We start from the raw sequence: 14288 nt of genomic DNA on the forward strand, positions 1-14288 counted from the left end.
TCCACTCCCATGATGCACTATCATGATGCATGTCACTCATAAGCAGCTGCATCATATAATAAGAGCTCGGACTTGTGGCTGTGTTAAACTGTGATGTGAAAAAGATGAATATTTTAAACCAGTGTTTAAGACAAAGACAGCTTTTGCTTCCCAGGTGAATATTAAAAGAACAAGCGAAGCACAAACTCCGGAGACCTGCTGAGAAATGCCACTGTGGCTCCCACAGAAGGATTTATGAAGTCTGCTTGAGACAGAAAAAAAAGTTTCTCTGACTTTTCCTCTGTCGCCGATAAATCTGGGGTGAAAATCTCACAAAGCAGAAGTTCTTTAATTTCAACAGCTCCCCTTGACTGACAAGTATCATTACGGATAAAATTATCCTGGTAATTATCCTGCCTGACGAGATTTATACTCCTTTGTCAGGGCCGAGAGTCTGGGAGTCGCACTCGCAGGACGGGAGAGAGAAGGAGCTTTGTTCAAAACCGGATCACCCAGCGTGCTGCGCTTTTGTTCAGCCTGTTTCTGATGAGAGGAAGAAAACAATCCTGGACCGCAGAGTGCGACGTGACAGCCACACAACATTAGCTACTGTATGTTAACACATCACGCCTCCGGAGAGCTTCATTAGTTCATGAATGCAATATTATCTGTCTGCTAACTTGTGTAAGGCTTCAAAATACGGTGTCATTATTTATTCTTTTCCCCCTGTCCTCGTCCTAGTGTGCGTGAGTGGCGTGAATGAAACCTTGTGGAGCAAAACACTTTGAGGTTGAGGTGCTTTTCTCCTTTGGAATTAACATCTCACCTGTCCTCTGCTAAGCCTTAGGAATGAAACTTTCCATCTCCAAGACTTTCATCAGTTTGCACCAGGGATGGGCAATATGAACCAAAAAAATGATCACAATAACTGTTGTAATTTCGGTGATAACTTTTTCATGCCATGTGTTGGACACATTACAGTCTCTCTTGAAACTGTTTCATGATGAAACTTGTTAGTGGAGTTTGTCTCCAACATCATTATTTGTTTATGTATAAATATAATAGTTAACTAAGTGTAGAGATGAGAAATTCAATATGTCACGTCTCTGGTAGAAGCCGCTTGTGCCTTACAGACTGCTCTGCCAGCTTTATTTAGGGGTTAAATTGAGCCATCTGGACACATTCACTCGATGTTATTGAAGAAATATTAAAAATAATGTGAATAAATGATCATTTAGTCATATTCTATTCTCATTATACAAACTGTCAGTCCTTTGTCTTGTGTGATGAAAAACCTTTTCACAATTCTCTCTCCTGAAATAGTTGTTTTCCATTGCCTTATTGAAGATTTCACTGATACTTTGACCACTTTACAATTTGTTGATGGTCCCTAACTGATGCGGGTTTGTAGCATTAGCGCTGCCTGTGAGAGTGTGAGAAGAGGACGCCGCCGCCAATACCGGAGTGGAGCTCCGTCCAATATCCAACTATTTTCGACACGGTGTTTCGCCGAGGTGCCAGTGCAGCAGGAGACCTGCTTGTGTTGATGTGAACCAAGGCAGACGACCGCGTATAGAAAACCTATGACGGCCACTCCATCTGATAAAATACTCGACCAGTCGAGTCGACCAATGTAATTATCAAAGGTTCCCTGTATAGAAAATAAGTTAAAAACTACAATCGTGAACCAACTGTCATGCACCGGTGACGGCTGTCAAACACCGCAGAGCTGGAGAGGGTGGCGCGTGACATGTCATCAGTGGTGCACCCAAGGGTCTCAAGGAGTTTTTATCACAAGGCACCGAGGCTGAGAGACTGATCAGACTTGGGTGCGTGTCGCACTCGTGGCTCCATGAGAAGCCTTTGCAGTACAGCAAATGTCAGCTCCCTTCTGCGGTAGTTACAAGCTCCTTGACAGCTTTTCAGCTGATCCTTACCTCTCATTCCAACGTTATTCAGTAAAAGTTACGAGGCCTCTGCAGCCCACCTCTAGTTGAACATTGAAACACTTTCCTGCCCCTTTACTTTGCTTCAGCTACCAGGCCTGTCACCTCCCTGAAGTCAACGCATGGGCAGGAGTTGGACCAGGTGCTGCAGTATGAGGTGGATAGATTCCTCTCCTGCTCCTGGCCTGCATTTAGTGGACTTGAGTCTGGAGGTGCTTCTCTATCCTTCTATGCTTCTATGCAGCACGTTGTTGTTGATTATTCTTTTCGTCTAAGCCTCAACAGCTCCTTTCAGCACCTGGTTTTGCCAAGTCAAAGATCTTTTAACTCACTAGCATCTAAAGCTAGACTTGTTTCTACTGTTTACTGTTACAGGGATCATAGAACTATATGCATGTAAGTGCGTCTATGGACTGCTCCCTCTTGGGTTTGCACATGGAACAGTTCAGGAACAAATACAAACAATGTGCAAGCCTTTGGCTGTGTTTAATGGCATATGTTTTATGGATGCAAGCGAGTTATGGATGAGCATGTAGTGCCAGGGACCTCGCCCAACGGTTCACGCCGTTCATGCGGTCAAACATTTCTTACAATTTTTTCCTCATGTTTTCGTAATGGAGCGGATATTTTTGTGTTTATCGGTTCAGATCAGGCTGCGATCTCCTCCCTCATCCATCAGCTCTCCGGCGAGAGACTGGCCGCTCTCACGTCGTCATTAATGCTGAGTGAGGCGCCGCTATTAATGCTGAACTGACTTGACCGACCAGATGGAGACCCGGAGTGAACCACAGATAAGCAAGACTTGATGACACGAGCAGGATTCCTCAAGATGAAAGTCAGGATGAAGCACTGCCTGCATCCGACAGTATCGATACGGCAACCGCTTTCGTGATCAGTTATTTAGACGTCATTCGTAGGCAGGTAGGTGCGGAAAAAATGCTTTTAAATGGAGACCAACTAGCTCCTAGTGTCGTCTCTCACCTGTTGGACTGGGAGGACACCAATGTGCCCGGAGCAAGACCCAGTCAAAAGCAGGTAGAATGCACTCAGAAAAGACCGAGGCTCACTCCAAACCCTCATGCTGGAGTCTAACCAGGGAGCAGTGAGGCTTCAGCACTAATGGCTGCCCACCTTGCAGATTTTGACAGTCCTGAAGTTTCAATCCAAGTTGGTCGTGGTTCCACTCAAATGAAGTATTCCCTCATAAAACGCCACTCGCCCACTCCAACACTCCATCCTCAGCCTGAGGTCCATCTGCTAATGTGTTTGGCAAATGGGCTTCGTCATCATCAACCTCATCAGTGAAAACACGGACATAGCAAAGGTGCTGGACCATGATCAGTCCTGAGTAGGAAGATGAAGCCTGAAGGCCTGACGGGCGGCTGTGCGCCTCATTAAGTATGTACAGCAGCTGCTAGTCCTTAATGAGCTTCTTCATTAGGAAGCGTTTGGACAGGAAAGGTCTGCACACGGTCCCGGTCGGGGGGCGCCGACCCCAGCCCACACAAAACATCAGGAAGTATAATGTTGTGTCTCAAAGATGTAAAGGGGCTTCTCATCAAAAGAGTTCTGGCTGATCGTACCAAGGTCGGACTGCTGGGTTTATTTCTCAAAGACAAGACCTTTCGCTCGGTGGTACCCAAAATGGCAGTCCTTTCCGAAGCGAATTCATGGAAAGTGGAGTTCTGATCCAACACATTAAGTTCTGCTGCTTAAACTGCTCAGCTGAGGGAAATGTGTTCGGAGCCAATGTGTTGAGTATGAACCTGTGCATTCACTTTATTTAAAAGCTCTCCTCTTGTTTTTGCAGGCTACTCATAACAGAGGTCTCTGTGTAGCTGGGTCGAAACCTTGCAAACGTCCAGACTGGACTGCTGTGACCCACTGGTCAGGGCCAGTTTCTCTTTCTATCCTCTGCCAGCCGTGATCCTATTACTGTTATGAGAAAAATGGAGTTTGGATGTTTTGCTCTGTCATCTACTGGAGACTCTTTTCTTGTAAGGACTTAACCCCCAACCACACATAGCTGACTGTAGACCCCAAAAACAGATCAAGGAAGAAGTGAGTTCAGCAGCATCTCTCGTTCAGAGCGGCCATGTTCCAACAAAGCTTCCAAAGAAGACTTCCCAAATGCTGCTTGTGGACCAGTGATTCACTTCCAGTGAGCCAGTGCTAACAACTGACATTGTCACAGTTGGTGCTAATGTGTACTCTAGGTTAGTAGAGCAAGAGGCAGGGGACACCCTGGAAAGTCATCCGACTATAGAGCACATATAGACAAATAATCATTCACACCGGTTGGCTATTTAGTCAGCTTTCAACCTTTGTTTTGCGGCTGTGGGAGGAAACCAGAGTGACTGAGGAATATTCAATCCAATACACAAAATCTCCAACTTAAGAATAGATGAGGTTGATCACACTAGAAGTGATTCAAAGCCCACCATTTTAAATGCCTTTTTATTTTTTTCCAAAGATCCTTGGCCATTATATAATGGACTGACTGGACTTTTAGGACTTTCATTTTCATGTTCCAGGCAAGTAAACTTTGCCCAGTTACTGATATGATTCTGCTCCTTTTGAGGTTATGAGGGAGACATGCATCATCAATAGCGTCTTATCTGGATTCTCCCTGTCGGGTGCTTGTGCCGTTCCTTATTCCCCCTCTGCCCTCGGTCCACACGTCTGATCGAGGTCAAATGGAACCCAATTGGACAAGTTAATCACATAGCCGGTCGCGGTGGGAAACAGTTATCAATTCTTTTGGGCCGGGGTCACCTTTCCAATCCTGATCATGTGCCTCTGGATTTATCGCGACCCCAGCGTAGCTATGCAATCGCACGCGCTCAGCATTCTGCTGTCATTGATTGGCGGCGGCGGGTGACAGTTGTGAAAGTAACGTGGACACTGCGGCCGATCAATAAAAAAATGTATGTGCCTAGAACCTAGGAGGCATTCAGTAATGAAATCAATACCCGTGCTTGGCTTCTGGCATTAAGATCACGGGCCGTGCTGTTATTTAGTCATTGTAGTGCTACACCGATGGCATAACCTGGCTACCCTGAGGAATCAATGGCAGTGTAGCGCGGCCCGCATCCCAATTACTGGCAGGGCCGGCCAGGGATCAATGCAGCTTTGAGCCATTCCACTCCTTGTGGGAAATCACAAGACATTATTTTTCTTGGGAGATCAGCGCCACAAAGGATGACGCCCGTCTGCTGATATTTGAGATACACGCGAGGCGCTGCCAGTCCTTCAGCAGACTGCACACAAAACAAAGAAAAACTAATATTTTGCTGCCAGCAGTCGTTTTGATATGTGATACACCGATCGCTAGCTGAGCCTGATGAGATGGAGGCTAGAAAAACAACAACACTAATACTGTATGTACAAGCAGCGAAATGACACGCGTGTCACTTGTTTGGAGTTTGCTGGAAAGCGTTTCATTTGTTGCCCATATATATCTGGTGGATGCAGGTAAATGCCAGGGCCGTGGTCAGCTGAAGCCTTTCCGGGCTACATTAGGTCAAAGTGCGGAGACTCCTTGCACAGGTCTTTATCACTGAGGGGGGACAAATATGAAGGTAAAGTGGGTGCGAAATTGGATTTGTAGTCACAGAGGAGGTGCCGATAAATTTGACTATGCGTAACCTATAAATTATAAGTCACAAAGAAAAGTATTCTATGAGTTGAGCACATGAAGAATTTAATTTCACATTGTTGACGTTTTTTTGGCTAACATTGCACATACAGCGAGCAGTACGTATATTTACTCCAAAGTAATTTGGTTTTGTAACACCTGGCACTGGGGCGAAGAGGCTGGTTTTGTCAGATTTGTTGCCAGCTCCGGTGCATTCCGAGGCGGTGTAAACGCGAGAACTCTGATTGGCCAGAGTAACCGTCATTTCCGAAGAGACCCCGCCTCACAGACCTGCAAGTGCTCAAGTTGCAGTCAAGTCAAGTAGTTTTGCACCCAATATCTCAGTTCAGGAGGAGCGAAAGTGATGGCGCACAGACACTGTGATTTGTGCACTCGCACCAGTGGATTTGTACACTTGCAAAAAATATATCTGAAAAAATATATCTGAGGACCTGTAGATTTTTTTCAAATTGCAGGAAAAAACTTCAACAATGTGAAATTAAATTCTTCATGTGCTCAGCTCATAGAATGCTTTTCTTTGTGACTTCACCTCTGTGACTACAAATCTATTTTGCACCCATTTTTCCTTCATAGACAAAGGGTTTGCCGAGAGAGGTTTGTCAAACTTTTCACTCCTATCTGTCCTTAACGTCAACTGGATGTACCAGCAAAACCAGACCAAGGTGTCTTTTCGCAAAAGATGTTCAACGTCATGAGAATATTTGCAACTGGTCTCTGGATCGATCCACGCCAGCTGCAGCAGCAGGAAGGACATGAGTAGGTCAAGACTTTTTAGCTTTAAGTCTTGGTAGATTGGTTGGATTGATCGCAAGATGAGAAACCTTGTGGAGAAGTAGATTGGCGTCAGCATGGCTTCACAGATCGATGACCTTAACTATCCATAACCCTGAATTATGGATTGGCTAATGTGGAATAACCAGCATGCGTCTGCAGGTGAAGTTCCATGGCTGGGTTTGGATCATCTACTGTAGTTCAAAAGGAGGCTCACATTTGGTTCCGACAAATGGCTGAAGAAAACTTCTTCGATGTTGTGGAAGACAGTGAATAGTGCACTGTTTTTTTTCATTTTTCCATTGGTAATCCTGTTCGGATCACACCTTTTTATTTTCCAATTATAATGATAATACTTCGGGATTACATTTTTTTTCTTCATGGCCTTATTTTAGTTATTTGAATTATTTTACAAGCAATTTTTTTGTGATTGCTGTGATCTCCCTAGATATTTTGTTGTTGGGACTTTTTATTTTCTTTTTTGTTAAAACCTTTTTTTAAAAATCATATCTTTCTTATTTATGTTATATATATTTTGTTTCTTTGAGATTATGCTTTTTTGTCATCGACTCAATCTCCCCTTCTACTTATATATATATATATATATATATATATATATATATATATATATATATATATATATATATATATATATAATTAGCATAAATAAGTAAGTTGCTAAGAGCAAAATAATTATCTCCAGCAGAAAGAGTGAGAGGAGGAAAAGCATATCCATAAAAGTGTTACGAACCAAAAGATATGTCAAAACCAAGTTCAGTCACGGGTGGAGCCGTCACCGTGAAACAGTGGAAACAGACAGATTTGGGAAAACCACCATCATCTGTGCTCGCGTCACCTGTCGTTAGCGTCACGCTCTCACATGTATCAAACCACAGAAAACATGCCGAGGGCCAAATAGGAACATTATCAGCGCCGCTGCCTTCCTCCGACAGCTGCGTCTCACTCACGACGCCCGGTAACAAGCCTCGACTCCCGTCCCAAACTGGTAAACACCTTCCTAAAGATCACGGCAGCGCTCGGCTCACCAGCGTGTGACAGGTAGAGAGTCTGAGGAACTGGGGGGAATAACAAGTTGGTTCTTTTTATCAGGTGTTCCGCACACTTGGCTCTTTGTTCTGGCGCTTGAAGCACCTGGCTCACCCCCCGAAAAGATCCGCGACAACTTTGATTAAAGAGAAATGACAAGAGACGGAGACAAGAGTGGTTTTGACGATGTACACCTCACGTCCTGTCGCAGTCTGAAGTGTTGACAGAGGCATGATGAGAGAAGAGCAGAGAGCGGCACCACCAAGAGCTGCTTTTGTTTTCAGGAGTACACGTACGTTTACAGCCATATATTCAGCAGGAAGTAGCAACAACTGCCTCACTGACTTTAAAACCACCCTGCAACAGAAAGACCGAACAAAAGATCTGCTCTTATCTGTGACCGATCAACTCCTGTGACAGAGACGTAGATCGAACTGCAAATAGAGAGCTGCGCCTTTTGGCTCAGCTCTTTCTTCACCACCGTCTTTCAGTCTCACACTCCATCCTCACCTTGCTCTTCGTATACTAAAAACATCAATCCTAGTCCTCACATTTCTCTCAACGGTAGCGTTTGTGTTGGCTCATAGGTTCACATCTTAGCAGTGCAACATGTGGGTCAAACTAGGCCAGGTTCCTCCCACCGATTACATAACAGCTGGTTACATTCCAAATGTTCAAGCGAAACAGTTCTTGATCAGCCTGCTTCCAGTCGCTGCTGTGACACACACACGGAGGTAGGTCGCCTCACACTCCTGAATTAAAACAGTACAGATTCTCTGTCCTCATTGATTCGTGTAAATGTAACACTTCTGAGGCCACTTTTCTTGTTCTTGCACTCACTTGCTCTTTAAACTTTGCTCTGTTTTTCCTGCGTTTGGGTGTGTGGTTGTTCAGAGAGGGCTGGGGAAGGTGCGGGAATACAAAATCTGTGAGTGTGGAAAAGTGTTCTCCAGAAACAAAGGCCCGACAGCGATACAGTTTGCACTCGGATAATTTTAGTTGTGGTTAAAAGTCGATCTGCTTCCTCACATAATCATGGTGTTTGAGTTCAGTTTCTCAGCAAAGTATAAACTGTCTGTATTAGTCTCCAATAATAGACTAACTCAACAAGGGTGAAAGGTGACAAAATGTGCTTTTAAAAGGGTTTTTCAAGCGTCTCTGTCATGAAACGTTGATCTTTTTGTCTCGCTTGATCTCTGCCCTACATCACGACCGTTTTTTTTCACAACCTGTATATTAGCAAGCACCTGAAATGGCACGCAAGCGACTCCAAGCCATGACAGATAGTTATGTCAATAGACGGTTTGGAGACTGATGAGTCTAATAAAAAACAGGATTCGTTTGAACAAGCATCCTGTATTTTTGTTTTTTTCTGGGTGCGAGATTGAAAGATAAGTCAGGCTTATGACAACCGTTGACGGCGAACATTTCAAGTCACGTCCTGAAGTCCTGGAGTTGGTTGCGTCATTCTTTGGAGTTATTTATTCGAAAGAATCATAGACATCAACGAGACTCCACAAATTATTGGTGAATGCTCGGCCGTTCTGCAGCTCTTTCATATAAATAAAACTGTTTTCTACTTTACCTATTTCTCCCCAATAGTTAAAGAAAGTCTTGCGTTACTTAATAATTCCACATTTAACCTAAATTATTTATTTATAAATGATTCTTTGATATTTTACTTGTGCAATTGTTTTAAATTTCATTTTTGGGGGGTTGTAATTACAATTATCTTCTTTTTCATGTTGCGTAATTATACCATTTCATTTCATATTGTGTGCATCAACTTCCCCAACCAAACATTATTATAACATATTTACCTTTTTATCTTTGCAGACACAGACCAACAAAGATGGCCGGCCTCTTGGAAGATCAGGTGTTCATGGCGTACACTACCTACGCCGCCATTGTTGTCGTGAAGATGATGCTGATGTCACCACTGACTGCATACTTCCGCATGACCCGAAAGGCGAGTCGTCCCCAAAAATATCAATGCATCTGAGATGCTTAGGATTTTAAGATGTCTCACCAATGATGGGAATGACAGACACAAGGCCAGTACTGAACTGCCTCACGTGTGTGTGGCACTGTGACCTCACAGGTTCTGAGCAGGAGAATGCAAAGACTTGTTTATTGAAAGTTGTGCTAAAGAGCAATCTTTCTCTCTCCTGAAGGCTTTTGCAAATGAGGAAGACGTGGCAATACGTGGCAAGTCTGAGGAGGAGAAGAAGAGGATGTTGAAGCCCAATGCTGATGTCGAGCGTGTGCGAAGGTGAGATAGCGACCTGTGTTGGAAAGCAGTCAAAGCTATCGTCTTGATGGCTGAGCGTCTTCTTCTTTTGTTCTTCAGATGTCACCTGAACGACATGGAGAACATCATTCCCTTCGTGTTAATCGGCTTCTCCTATGCTCTGACCGGGCCGGAACTCTCCACCGCTCTGCTGCACTTCCGTATCTTCGCCGGATCTCGCATCTTCCACACCATCTCGTACGTCGGTGCCTTCCCTCAACCCTGCCGAGGTCTGTCCTTCATTGTGGGGCTGCTGGCCACCTTCTCCATGGCCTACAGAGTCCTGAGCACCATCCTGGTTCTCTAAGACCAATGGTGATCTTGACGCTTCACGCATTCCGGCCAGAGTTCTTTTTGCACTGTCACACCCGATTGTTTAATTTTTACTTTCGTTGACTAGAAACTGGCTTTTCAATAAACCTTTCGACAGAAATGTGTACCTTTTTCTTCTTACTGTTGCAGAGAGCAACCGAACTGATGTTTTCTTCACATTCAATGACTGTTTCTAGAGAAAACTAACACCCTGATCATTGATAGGAATGCACAAGTCCAGGGCTCCCTCACGATAATAACCACCTTCCCAGTACTGGCAGCTCATGTTGGGGGTGTGTCCTTGCAGTACATGGTGCCAGCTAAAAACGGTTCAAGGAAGTGGGTGTTCATTTGACACAGCGTGTCAGAAAGGGAGGGCGAGGTTTTGCAAGAATCGCACAGTATTGACTATTGCACTTGAAAAAACATTTTGAAATCTGAAAAACTTTAACTGAGAACCCAAGTATGGGTTGAAATAGAAAGGTCGGACTCCAAATTTCTACTGCATCCATGATAAGATAGCGTCATGTGAGACAATGAGGTTTTCTTTGCATTAAGTTTCAATTCATTTTGAAGACGGCAACAACTTGTTTTTTTGTTTGTTGAGGTTCAAAAGACGTTTCCTCATTTCCTCTCAGCTCAGCCTGAATGAACCTTCAACCTCTTTGTTAATGAGTTACCAGTGAATCCTGTTATTAAATAAAAAAAAACGTCTCACTATGTAGGTGACAGTTGAAGGATCTAAGTGAGGCCAGTTCCCTCCCTTTAGTTACATAACTGCAGGGACAATTCCAGACAGTGAAGCGGCTGGTTATCAAGGGCTGCAGAAGTGGGAGAAAGGGCAAAGACAAAGGTGAGTGCTGTTTCCTGCTGCTCTTCTGAAACACATTCTCTGACACAAACGTTTGTCTATAACTTTGTGCTGCAGCTTAATCTCTGATACGATTTTGCTTTGTTTTGTAAGTTGCCACTCGCTCTAAGTATCTCTTGCATAAGTGAATGATTCATCTAGTTGGACAGACTTTACTCTTCTAACTCAGTGCTTTATCAGCCCATGTATTTGGGATTAATCTTGTTGCATTTTTGTGGAAAAAGCATGAAAACATTTAAAGTAAACAGCTTTTCTTGAACTTGATTTCTTATGGATCTATGGGGAGCTGCTGGGGGAAGGGATGTGGAGCGACTCAATGACTCCACCGTACAGTTGAGAGCTCGCTATCCTGAAAAATTGAATGAACAAGGCAAACATTAAAAAAGACGTCTTGCCAGTTAAAAAAAAAAAAAAAAAACGTGGTGACCTCACTTCCTTTTGAAGGAGGTGATGTGATGTTTGGCTGACATCTTAAGTGCATCACATGTGTCTCTGTGGTTCTCCAGCGACTCCTCAGCAGCAAGCGTGTCAACACTCAGCGCCATGATGGACAGCGAAATCCTCCGAGCCTTCACCACGTACGCCATCATTGTCATCTTGAAGATGATGCTGATGTCACCCTTGACCTCCTACTTTCGTTTGACAAGGAAGGTGCTGCTTTCACTCACAAATGCCACGACGCCCTGGAATTTTTTTTTAATATACTGACGCCTGGCGTGCAGCTGATCTCCTGTCTCATGTGTCCTCATAGGTCTTCGCAAACTTAGAAGACAGCAAGTTAGTTTCCCCCATCCTCGACAAAGCGCTGGTGCGTGTGGATCCTGCTGTAGAACGTGTGCGCAGGTAAACGTTTTACACCTTCATTTTATTTGGCTCACAAATATTAGATTTATCCACTTATTTCTATTACAGCGTGCACAGTGTAGTGCAGTGAAGTTTATTTCTGAGCTCGTATTTTGTTATTTGAGTGTTAATAACCTTATTGATATCTGTTTGTGGAGTCATTACGGATCATACTTTTGTGTACTTTAGAAGCTGTTTTTCCTGTTGGCTGTTCAAAACAGAATTAGCAAAATTGTAGGAAATAATTAAACACAAACAAGATTAAAAACAGGGCACAATATATATCTAAAAAAATAATGTTATCATAACATTATTTAAGTATATTTAAGTAAAATGTACTACTACTACTACTGCTTGATAGTGATTTGACAAAACTTTAAAAGAACGTATATATATCCAGAAATTGATATATGATGAAAGAAAATTGAAATTCATGAAAATAAATGCATAAAAAGAAATACAAGCATCAATTTTTTTTTTTCAAAATTAGCTCAGAAATACAGTTGATTAATAGCAAAATGATTTTAAAAATACGGATAATAAGAGAGGTTAAGAAAACAGAAGAATGGAAGCCAAGAAATAAATTCCAAGGAAAATGATGAACAACACTAATCTCTCAAATTTAATTTAGATTTTTTAAAAACAGTTTGAAGTGAATAAGATTGAAGCGAACACTCGACCTTCCCTGGTCTTCCACTGCTTGTGTTGAAAAAGTTTTCATGAATTGCGGCAGTTTAGCGGCGCTTTTCTGTGAAACATTCTTCAATTAATTTCAAGAGCAGGTAGGCAAAAAAAAAAAAGAAATCTCTCCTGAGATTCAATAACTCGCTCATACCTGCAGTTTTCTCAACGATTACATCTTCAAGGCCTCTGATATTTCTCAAATTAAATATTTTACAAGGTAAATATCACTCTTCGCTCTGGGCTCTCCCGGCTCATAAAAATTGCACTCAATGATCGGCTGTGTTCTGCCTGCTAAAATGCTCGGCTTTGGATTTGGGCTGTCATGGTACCTTCTTCTGTCCAGGTGTCACCTGAATGACCTGGAGAACGTCATCCCCTTCCTGGCAGTGGGCTTCCTCTATGCTCTGACCGGACCTGAGCTCTCCACCGCTCTGCTTCACTACCGGATCTTTGCTGGCGCTCGCATCTTTCACACCTTCGCCTACATCCTCGCTTTCCCGCAGCCGTGCCGGGCTTTGGGCTTCATGGTTGGCCTGTTGGTCACTGTCCACATGGCCTTCAGGGTCCTGGGCTCTGTGCTCCTCCTCTGAAACCAACTCAGGAGCTTTTGACTGAATATCGTGTGGAACACACAAAATCAAAGTTGCCTTTATTTGAGGAAGACCAGTATGAAAGATATTAGTTCTGTTCCGGCATCAAGTCACTTCCCATAAACACTTGTGAAATTTGTTTCAACCACCAGTTGAGGAATGAAAACAATCCTACCTCTCTTCCCCCCCAAAAAAACTGAAAAAAAGACAATATCATTTTTTTTTTCTTGTATGATGGTGAATTTCTACTCAGAGGACAAATAGCGCAAATAAATGCAATAAATACTAAACAATCACTATTGTTATTATCTAAGATTGTACTAAGACTGTAAGACTGTATATTTAAAAATTAATTCAGGGTATAATAAGATGAAATGAACTCCACACAAAACTTGACCTTATAATCTGGATGGTTTTTTTTTCTCTTTTTTTTCTAGAAGCATCTCTCTTTGCAGAATTGCTGCTTCGAAATAAAATGACAAACAAAAGAACACAAAAAACAAACAGAGAAAGAAAAAGGGAAAAGTTCAAGGCACGTTGAGAGATAACAGAATCAAAAGTTGGTGTTAAATGCTACAATATGAAACGCAAACATTCATATGTCAGGGGTCTCATGCTGATCTGCTGACCAAAAGGTTGTCAGCTGAAACAAACAGCACCAGGCTGATCGACTGACCACAGCCTTCAGATTGGTTAACACCCACTGCTGCCCTTTGGTGGCCAGGTTGACATTCCTGGTGTAAGTCATGACATGCCTCCAAATATATCCACTTTATTTTTACCGGTTTTAGGGTCATCAAATGCATCAGAAATATTTTTGAATAGTTTTTTTTTACCATCTGCTCTTGTAGATGGGGGGTGAAAGTAGTGTCCATTCTACAATAAAGCTCTGCTTGTGACACAGCATGGAATTAGGTTCTAAACAATCACTGTACTGCGAATTTTGAACTGACTATTCACAACAATTGATGATTTTCCCCCCCTCAATTGTAACACACACACACACAACCAGTGAGACTTTGAAACATGAGGGATGAGCAGAAAAAGAACTGAACCTGCCATAAATAAACGCCACCCCTTCGAATGAACTCATAAAACTCCGAAGCGACTCTTTGGTTCTCAGTGATAAAGTCTCGCATTTACGGCACGAATATGTAATTAAGAGTGAATGACAGCAGAACGCTCAGACTTCACATTACTTTCATTTTATCAGCTTTTTTTTCATATCCTTCCACCGATAGAAGCGTAATAAAATATTAGATTAGCGCGACTAATTTGCAATAATGTGCTGCAGAGT

The 14288-nt window shown here is 42.9% G+C and overlaps 2 protein-coding genes across 2 annotated transcripts; both read left to right on the forward strand.

The window, feature by feature from the left end:
• Positions 1-8094: 8094 nt before the first annotated feature.
• LOC128757639 (microsomal glutathione S-transferase 1-like) lies at positions 8095-10124 on the forward strand. The gene is made up of 4 exons (XM_053863094.1): positions 8095-8135; positions 9238-9370; positions 9576-9673; positions 9752-10124. Exons 2-4 carry the CDS (start codon positions 9254-9256, stop codon positions 9996-9998), a joined length of 462 nt encoding a protein of 153 aa, XP_053719069.1. The 5' UTR covers positions 8095-8135; positions 9238-9253; the 3' UTR covers positions 9999-10124.
• A 676-nt stretch (positions 10125-10800) lies between these two features.
• mgst1.1 (microsomal glutathione S-transferase 1.1) lies at positions 10801-13271 on the forward strand. The gene is made up of 4 exons (XM_053863286.1): positions 10801-10856; positions 11381-11525; positions 11626-11717; positions 12745-13271. Exons 2-4 carry the CDS (start codon positions 11418-11420, stop codon positions 12989-12991), a joined length of 447 nt encoding a protein of 148 aa, XP_053719261.1. The 5' UTR covers positions 10801-10856; positions 11381-11417; the 3' UTR covers positions 12992-13271.
• Positions 13272-14288: the final 1017 nt, after the last annotated feature.

This window comes from Synchiropus splendidus, chromosome 4 (genome assembly GCF_027744825.2).
Source record: "Synchiropus splendidus isolate RoL2022-P1 chromosome 4, RoL_Sspl_1.0, whole genome shotgun sequence".
In the NCBI taxonomy this organism is placed as follows: domain Eukaryota; kingdom Metazoa; phylum Chordata; class Actinopteri; order Syngnathiformes; family Callionymidae; genus Synchiropus; species Synchiropus splendidus.